This window comes from Helianthus annuus, chromosome 9 (genome assembly GCF_002127325.2).
Source record: "Helianthus annuus cultivar XRQ/B chromosome 9, HanXRQr2.0-SUNRISE, whole genome shotgun sequence".
NCBI lineage: Eukaryota > Viridiplantae > Streptophyta > Magnoliopsida > Asterales > Asteraceae > Helianthus > Helianthus annuus.
In genome coordinates this window covers 179,819,413-179,829,247 of record NC_035441.2, presented here as the reverse complement: position 1 = coordinate 179,829,247, position 9,835 = coordinate 179,819,413, and the positions used below count along the sequence as shown (strand labels likewise).

The following is a 9,835-nucleotide window of genomic DNA, read 5'->3' as shown; positions in this document are numbered from 1 at the left end:
GTCATGACAAGGAATCTGGACAACAGCAACAGTCAACATAAGCGGCGATGCGGCCTAGCACCGCATCCCACAAACTTCGCCAGAGTGGGAACGCGGAAACAACAGCGGTTACCACAGGCAGCGATGCGGCGCGGTACTGAAACACCCACATTTTCCTTTACGATATACAACGTAATTTTATACAATTTCTAGAAAAAATTTGACATGACCCGTTCGAAAATTTAACTTTTCCCTGCCTTTAACAACATCATCTTAATTATGAACTACGACACCTTTCAAAACTACAAAGTTGTGACCATAAGATTCAACATGGATAATTTTGTACAAATATACCAAAAGATTTAAAAGTTCTAGCTACTTACTAACATATTAAACACGACTTAACATCATATGACAAAACAAAGTTTTTGACCCATTCATCATTAACAACATGAACCGGAAGCGTGTAAAGGTTGACAATTGTGTGTTCGCTCCGAATGCGCCGCAATCAAGCATGAGATTTACCTACATTCATAACAACAAACACTTGTTAATTCATAACACATAACAATTACAATCCTTTAATTTCATATTCCTTTCACCCGTTAACATAGCATGATACCCTACTAGCATATTTGCCTTCATTCGGAAACCTTCATCATTCCATTTTTCCAATTGTTTGTTAGTGATATATCATCGCTTATCATTCCTTCATGTACTTACCCCATTTGACCCATATAACAAATCTAATTCCTAAACACTCCAACTATCATTCTATTTAACGTTATATCCAAATTGACGGATCCTTTGAATTTAACCACAACTTGGTCTTTCGGACATTTCTCCATACAAGCTCTTTACATTTATACATTCAAGATTCATAAAGGGAAGTAACACTAAAATCATAGTTCTAAATAGTGTCATTCATAATCTACCAACATAGTACATAAAGTTCATATGAACTTACCGCGATCTTGTGATGATTGTGCCTTTGAGTGACTTGCGCCTTCCTCCTTCTTTGTGCCTATATGTCATAATCCCGTACTTTAGCTTTCTTTCAATATTAATTTCACAATCCTTATGGTATGTTATGGCGTTTAGTAGTTACATACATCATTATCATGAGGAAGTTGCATCATCTTAACAAGTATTCATGCAAAAGCCATAACTAACTCACTTAGACATTTTGTCAAACACATGGTGTGCATATCACTAGACTAGCATAATGTACAAGTCTTTTAAGCACAACTTCCATAGTTCATTCTTGAGCAACATAAACATACTACCATGTTAGGATCTATCATTCAAATCAAGAACATACAATTCCAAATCTATATTCATAACAATTTCATGATTCAATCATCAATTTAACATACAAAACTTCACAATTTCCAAGCATTATTTGACATGCAAGTGGGTTTTTGCCCTAATCATGTTCATACTAAAATTTAGCATCTAGTGATGTCTAAATCTCCTTAGAAACTGTTAATCATACTGAATTTAGCAATACATTCACGAATTATACTAAACCCATTAAATCAAACATCACCAAATTGCAAAATTCGACTTACTTGATACAAGAAACACTTAGGTGATCACCATTCTTATCTCATACATTCACCTAGACTCCAAATCCCCTTTCAATTTGATTGATTTGTGTTGATTAGGGTTTGTTCTTCCCTTGCCCCCTTCTGGTCGCACATACACGTACACACATATCTGATGTGTGTGTTTTGTGTTGACAATTTTAATTAAATTGTCTTTCTAATTGTCCAACTTTGGTCCCTCAACTATTGAGCATTTTACTTGATAGTTAAACTTTTATTTTCATACATTCTTAGTTAACCTATTCATAAATTTATATTTTAGGGTATAATGGTAAAAATTTATATTTACCATTCTTTGTCGTTAAATTCTCACTTGTCGAACAGATTTGTTTCGGAGGTGCTTCACTTTAAAATCCTTGATTGCTACGGGCTTTTCAACATAATTTAACTTCTTATCCACTTCAATGTCATCCATAGGCACGTATGCCGTCTCATCCGCAAGGCACTTTCGCAACTGAGACACGTGAAAGGTGTTATGAATCCCATCCAGCGCAGGTGGTAGTTCTAACCGATATGCCACCGCCCCGACCCGGGCGAGTATTTTGAATGGCCCAATATATCGAGGGCCTAGCTTCCCGCGTTTACGAAAACGGATTATTCCTTTCCATGGAGAGACCTTTAATAGCACATGATCTCCCACTTGAAATTCTATTGGTCGCTTTCGTCGATCCGCATAAGACTTTTGTCTATCTTGCGCTGCTTTCAATCTTGACCTAACCATATCAATCTTTTCATTCGTTTTGGTCACTACTTCTTTTGGCGCGATCTCTCGTCGACCCACTTCCCCCCAACAAACCGGAGTCCTACATTTCCTTCCATAAAGCATTTCGTAGGGGGCCATTTTTATGCTGTTATGATAGCTATTATTATATGAGAATTCTACCAAAGGTAGTTGATCATCCCAGCTTCCTCCGAATTCTATAACACACGCCCTTAACATATCAACTAATGTTTGGATAGTTCGCTCTGTCTGACCATCGGTTTGTGGATGGTAGGCGGTGCTGATGTGTAATTGGGTTCCCAATTCATCGTTAAACTTCCTCCAATAACGAGAGGTGAACCGGGTGTCCCGATCGGACACTATAGACACCGGAACCCCATGTCGGGATATGATCTCGTTCATGTAGACTTCCGCCATCTTCTCTGATTTATAATTTTCCCGAATAGGTAGGAAATGTGCGCTTTTGGTCAGTCGGTCAACGACCACCCATATTGCATCGTGCCCTTTTCTTGTCTTGGGAAGCTTGGTCACCAAATCCATCGTTATATGTTCCCACTTCCACACCGGGATCTCCAAGGGTTGTAACTTTCCATACGGCTTCTGGTGTTCAGCCTTTACTTGGGAACACGTCAAACACTTAGCAACATACTTGACAATGTCTCTTTTCATCCCCGGCCACCAATAATTCATCCTCAAGTCTCGATACATCTTTGTAGCCCCCGGATGAACGGAGTATCGAGACTTGTGAGCCTCATTTAACAATAGTTCTTTCACTTCACAGTACCGGGGTATCCAAATTCGGTTGTACCTCGTTTTCATACCATTTGCATTCTCTTCCAATTCATGAATAAATCCTTTTGTTCTTTCTTTCTTTGGGTCAACAGCATTTAAAGATTTCATTTGAGCTTCCCGAATTTCATCAAGTAGCTTAGGAGTAACTACCATCTTCATGGACTTTACCCGAATCGGGGGCGGGTATTCCTTTCGGCTAAGTGCGTCCGCTACTACGTTAGCTTTCCCGGGATGATAATGGATGTCACAATCGTAATCCTTAATGAGTTCCAACCATCTTCGTTGCCTCATATTGAGATCTTTCTGTTCGAAAAAATATTTGAGGCTTTTATGGTCCGAGAAGATAGTACATTTCACCCCATAAAGGTAGTGCCTCCATATTTTCAATGCGAACACAACCGCCGCCAGTTCAAGATCATGAGTCGGATAATTGCCTTCATGTTGCTTGAGTTGCCTCGAAGCGTAAGCAACGACTTTACCCCTTTGCATTAACACACAACCTAAACCTTGACGAGAGGCGTCCGTATACACCACCAAACCATCTGTTCCATCCGGTAGTGTCAACACCGGAGAATTTGAGAGCTTTTCTTTTAAAGTTTGAAACGCTTTTTCTTGCTCTTCGCCCCATATAAACTTTTCACTCTTCTTTGTTAACTTCGTCATAGGAGAGGCTATCTTGGAGAAATCTTGGATAAATCTCCTATAATACCCAGCCAAGCCTAGAAAACTTTTTATTTCGCTTGGATTCTTCGGGGGTACCCAATTCATTACCGCGTCTACCTTGGACGGATCCACATGAACACCATTCGCATCGATCACCTGGCCTAAAAATTGTACCTCTCTAAGCCAAAAGGCACACTTTGAGAACTTTGCGTATAACTTTTCCTTGCGAAGTGTTTCTAATACATCACGTAAATGGGTAGCATGCTCTGCTTCACTACGGGAGTATATTAGAATATCGTCGATAAAAACGATTACATACTTATCAAGCATATGTCGGCACACCCGATTCATTAAATCCATAAACGCCGCTGGCGCGTTTGTCAGCCCAAAGGACATTACTAAAAACTCATAATGTCCATACCGTGTTCGAAACGCGGTTTTTGGTACATCTTCTTCTCGCACACGCAGTTGGTGATATCCCGATCGCAAATCAATTTTTGAAAACCAACTCGCCCCTTGTAGCTGGTCAAAGAGATCATCAATTCTGGGCAACGGGTATCGATTCTTCACCGTTAACTTGTTCAACTCTCGGTAGTCGATGCACATTCGCATCGAGCCATCTTTCTTCTTCACGAATAATACGGGTGCTCCCTATGGCGAAACACTTGGTTTAATAAAACCCTTATCGAGCAACTCCTGAAGTTGCGTCATCAATTCTTTCATTTCGGTTGGAGCCAACCGATAAGGAGCTTTAGCTACCGGTTTTGCACCCGGGTTAAGCTCTATCTTAAATTCTACTTCTCGTTCAGGTGGGAGCCCGGGTAGGTCTTCCGGAAATACATCCGGATATTCATTCACCACGTTCACATCTTCAAGCTTTGGGACACCTTGACTAGTGTCGATCACATAAGATAGATAAGCCCTACCCCCGTTCCTCACATATTTGACAGCTTTGACTATAGAGCACAATTTCGGCTTGATGACCCTTTCCCCTTGAACACTTATCCGTTTCCCCCCCGAGGTTACTATATGAATGATTTTCTTTTCACATTGAATTTCAGCATGATTTTGGGCTAAACAATCCATTCCTACAACTACTTTAAATTCCCCCATATACATTGGAACAAGGTCTATACTAAATTCCTCATCTTCGATTATTATCTTACAGTTTTTGCAAATATCATGCAACAAATAGCTTTTACTATCAGCAACTTCAACTTCTAAGGGTATTGACATCTTTTCAAGCTTAAACGATGGGTGAGCTAACAATTCATTAGAAATGAATGACCTACTAGCCCCGGAATCAAATAAAACATTCATAGGCATAGAGTTAACCAAAAATATACCTGAAACCACATCCGGGCTAGCTTTAGCTTCATCCGAGGTTAGCTGAAACATCCTTCCGCGAGCCTTGGGGGGCTCGTCCTTCTTTCCATCTCTCTTCGCCCCTTGTTGGAGTTTCGGACATTCCGCTTTAACGTGCCCCAGTTCATTGCAATTGTAACACGCCTTTGAGTTTTCGGGGCACCTATAAAACGGATGTCCTTCTCGCCCACATTTGTAGCACCCCTTCTTTCCCGACAAACATTCACCCGAATGATGCTTCCCACACGTCTTGCAAGTCGGAATTTCACCACTTGCTTTCCCTTTCTTGCTTTGGTCTTGATACCTTGACTTTTTTGATGGGTTTGCGTTGGTAGGCTTCTCCGCTGCCCTTTTCTCTCCCCGTTCAACCTGCCTTTTTATCTCAATTTCTCTGTCTCTTGCCCATTCAATTAGTTCATTTAACGTCGCACACTTAGAGGGGTTTATAAATTCCCGATATTCAGCCTTTAACATAGCATGGTAACGTACAATCCTTTGCCTTTCAGTCCCCGCTATCTCCTCACAGAACTTCACCCTTTCAAGGAATTTGTTTGTTATCTCATCAATCGTTTCGTCCTTTTGTCTGAGACGTAGGAAGTCTTCCTGAATCTTATCAATTGCGGATTGTGGACTATAGTATTTCAGAAATGACTCCTTGAATTCTTGCCATGTTAACGATTGCACCTTATCATCCCCCAATTCTTTCGAGTATGCGTCCCACCAATCTTTTGCTCGAAGTTGTAGAAGGCCCGTGGCAAACATTACTTGATCCTCCGCTTCACATCTACTTCGTGTAAACACTGCCTCGGTACTGGAAATCCACCTTTGACAAGCTATCGGATCAACTTCCCCTTTATATGGTAAAGGGTTGCATGCCATGAACTCCTTGTATGTGCATCGTCGAAAGCTTTTCTTCACTTGCAATTCGCTAATCATTTCTTTCAATTCTTCCACCTTGGTAGTTACCGAGGTATTAATTATTTCCAATACTTGCCCTTCGACTTCTTGAGCTAGTCGGGGAATACTAGCCTCAATTGCTTTCATTACTTCTTCCACAACCATAGCTTTTATTTCATTTCGGCGTGCTTCGTCGTCCTCATTCGCATTCACCCTATCGGCCATCTACATAAAACATTCGTTACTTTCATTAGAATTTTCATTTCATTTCTTCCACCATCATGTCTTAACATCACGTTATCATAACACATTTCATTCATCATTCATACTTCTTGCCTTATCGTCTTTGTATCGTATCGTTCTTATTTTAAACATTCATTAATCCTTTCTATCACATGACCATGCTAGTGCTACGTAGCTCTCATTCTTTCTAATATGTGAAAGAAATTACTCATAACTAAGTCATGCTTAAACTTTCTTTGGAAACTCAACGTTTCCGACAACCAACTCCATAGTATTCTTTATCCCTTACATCTTGATACACTTTTCTTACCCATTATGATCGAATTATCTCATTCCAAGTACCTTCCGTATGAATAAAACAATAAACAGAACAATATAATTTGAAAATAGGCTGAAATGAGCTCCACCGTAAGTTACGGTACCACCGTAACTTACGGTGACCCTTTTTCCTTTACGGTGCCAAGCTACTGATTTACGGTGGCCATCATTTCGCCCAGGTGCTACCGTAAATTACGGTACCACCGTAACTTACGGTAACCCTTTTTCTTTTACGGTGCCAAGCTACTGATTTATGGTGGCCATCTTTTCTTCCAGGTGCTACCGTAAATTACGGTACCACCGTAACTTACGGTAGTGCCCAGCGTACTTTTATTGTTTTTTTTTTATGTTTTTCTACTCCTTTTTTGACCCGTATTAATCCCCATACTGATCTGATTCATCCTATATCTCCCACTACGTCACGTAATCATTTCATAACGTCTCACAACAACTTAAATTAGAATGCAAAAATATTTCATAACGTAATCATTTAGAACACTTACTTGCTTTGCGCCACGGATCGAACACACACTTCTCCCGAGCTTTCGGTTTGAGTTCAAGCAGTTGATGCTTAAATCCCTCAAACCTAGGCTCTGATACCAACTTGAAACACCCACATTTTCCTTTACGATATACAACGTAATTTTATACAATTTCTAGAAAAAATTTGACATGACCCGTTCGAAAATTTAACTTTTCCCTGTCTTTAACAACATCATCTTAATTATGAACTACGACACCTTTCAAAACTACAAAGTTGTGACCATAAGATTCAACATGGATAATTTTGTACAAATGTACCAAAAGATTTAAAAGTTCTAGCTACTTACTAACATATTAAACACGACTTAACATCATATGACAAAACAGAGTTTTTGACCCATTCATCATTAACAACATGAACCGGAAGCGTGTAAAGGTTGACAATTGTGTGTTCGCTCCGAATGCGCCGCAATCAAGCATGAGATTTACCTACATTCATAACAACAAACACTTGTTAATTCATAACACATAACAATTACAATCCTTTAATTTCATATTCCTTTCACCCGTTAACATAGCATGATACCCTACTAGCATATTTGCCTTCATTCGGAAACCTTCATCATTCCATTTTTCCAATTGTTTGTTAGTGATATATCATCGCTTATCATTCCTTCATGTACTTACCCCATTTGACCCATATAACAAATCTAATTCCTAAACACTCCAACTATCATTCTATTTAACGTTATATCCAAATTGACGGATCCTTTGAATTTAACCACAACTTGGTCTTTCGGACATTTCTCCATACAAGCTCTTTACATTTATACATTCAAGATTCATAAAGGGAAGTAACACTAAAATCATAGTTCTAAATAGTGTCATTCATAATCTACCAACATAGTACATAAAGTTCATATGAACTTACCGCGATCTTGTGATGATTGTGCCTTTGAGTGACTTGCGCCTTCCTCCTTCTTTGTGCCTATATGTCATAATCTCGTACTTTAGCTTTCTTTCAATATTAATTTCACAATCCTTATGGTATGTTATGGCGTTTAGTAGTTACATACATCATTATCATGAGGAAGTTGCATCATCTTAACAAGTATTCATGCAAAAGCCATAACTAACTCACTTAGGCATTTTGTCAAACACATGGTGTGCATATCACTAGACTAGCATAATGTACAAGTCTTTTAAGCACAACTTCCATAGTTCATTCTTGAGCAACATAAACATACTACCATGTTAGGATCTATCATTCAAATCAAGAACATACAATTCCAAATCTATATTCATAACAATTTCATGATTCAATCATCAATTTAACATACAAAACTTCACAATTTCCAAGCATTATTTGACATGCAAGTGGGTTTTTGCCCTAATCATGTTCATACTAAAATTTAGCATCTAGTGATGTCTAAATCTCCTTAGAAACTGTTAATCATACTGAATTTAGCAATACATTCACGAATTATACTAAACCCATTAAATCAAACATCACCAAATTGCAAAATTCGACTTACTTGATACAAGAAACACTTAGGTGATCACCATTCTTATCTCATACATTCACCTAGACTCCAAATCCCCTTTCAATTTGATTGATTTGTGTTGATTAGGGTTTGTTCTTCCCTTGCCCCCTTCTGGTCGCACATACACGTACACACATATCTGATGTGTGTGTTTTGTGTTGACAATTTTAATTAAATTGTCTTTCTAATTGTCCAACTTTGGTCCCTCAACTATTGAGCATTTTACTTGATAGTTAAACTTTTATTTTCATACATTCTTAGTTAACCTATTCATAAATTTGTATTTTAGGGTATAATGGTAAAAATTTATATTTACCATTCTTTGTCGTTAAATTCTCACTATTAACTTATTATATTAAGACATACGAAAACTGGGGTGTTACAGGTACCGCATCCTGCCCACAAGGCAAGTGGGACTGACACTGCAGTGCAAGTGGCACCAATGACAGTCGCCTGTCAGCCCATACGTAAGCAACAGACTGACACCGCAGTGGGACGTGGCTTCACCTCCACAGCCGACAAGCCTGACACACACCTGCATAAGGGCGGCGCGTCGTCAGTCTGTCAACTCAACCACCCTTCTTCACTCCTCGGCTATAAATACCCATCCCAAACCAGGTTTGAGGTATCGTTTCTCAACTCCCTCACAACTACTACTATCACACACTTTGCTTCTCAAGCAAATTACTGATTCTCACGCTGGAGAGTGGTAACAAGGAGCACCCCCACCCCTTCCTCCTTGTTACGAGTCACGGTGTGTTTTCCTTGTGCAGGAGACAGCCCAGCTGACGGTCCAGCCACCGATCCTCGGAAAGAAGGGATTAACCCTACTTGACGAGACCAGTGAATTAACCTCTCCTGGTTAACCACTATTTCATCAATATGCTTACATGTTGGTGAAACTTACATGCGCTTCTCGTCTTGTAACTATGTGTATAGGTTGTTTGTGATGTTATATTTGTCTTGTGTTACCATGTACTCTTTCACCACTCATTCTATATTGGTAGCTTCATACGCGTACACACACCTCATGTACTATTTATATATCTGTTAGATGTTTTGGAGTCGAGAGTCTCACTGGAAGCAGCCTCTCTATTCCCAGGGGGTAGAGGTAAGGCGTGTCTACATCCCACCCTCCCCAAACCCTAACAATAGCTACATTATTTATGAGATTTTATTGAGCATGATTGTTGTTTCTGACATAAAGTTATCATCTTCTCCAC

The 9,835-nt window shown here is 39.4% G+C and overlaps 1 protein-coding gene across 4 annotated transcripts; it reads right to left on the bottom strand.

The window, feature by feature from the left end:
• Window positions 1-252: 252 nt before the first annotated feature.
• LOC110875056 lies at window positions 253-8,739 on the bottom strand. Of its 4 annotated transcripts, XR_004868081.1 has the most exons (4): window positions 8,604-8,739; window positions 8,000-8,056; window positions 947-1,003; window positions 253-504 (listed from the first exon to the last, which is right to left on the bottom strand). XR_004868081.1 is itself a non-coding variant. In XM_035977934.1 (3 exons), the coding sequence occupies exons 1-3, from the start codon at window positions 6,187-6,189 to the stop codon at window positions 488-490; spliced, it is 1,155 nt and encodes a 384-aa protein (XP_035833827.1). In that variant the 5' UTR covers window positions 6,190-6,213; the 3' UTR covers window positions 253-487. The 4 variants fall into 4 exon arrangements, 1 of the variants encoding a protein (XP_035833827.1); XR_002556480.1 differs by lacking the exons at window positions 8,000-8,056; window positions 8,604-8,739 and adding an exon at window positions 1,551-1,686; XM_035977934.1 differs by lacking the exons at window positions 8,000-8,056; window positions 8,604-8,739 and adding an exon at window positions 5,109-6,213.
• Window positions 8,740-9,835: the final 1,096 nt, after the last annotated feature.

Coding starts and splice junctions, on each gene's coding strand:
- LOC110875056 (XM_035977934.1), bottom strand. CDS start 6,189: ATGGTTGTGGAAGAAGTAATGAAAGCAATTGAGGCTAGTATTCCCCGA. Junction 1,004..5,108: donor TAGCCCGGATGTGGTTTCAG/GTATATTTTTGG, acceptor TATGACATATAG/GCACAAAGAAGGAGGAAGGC.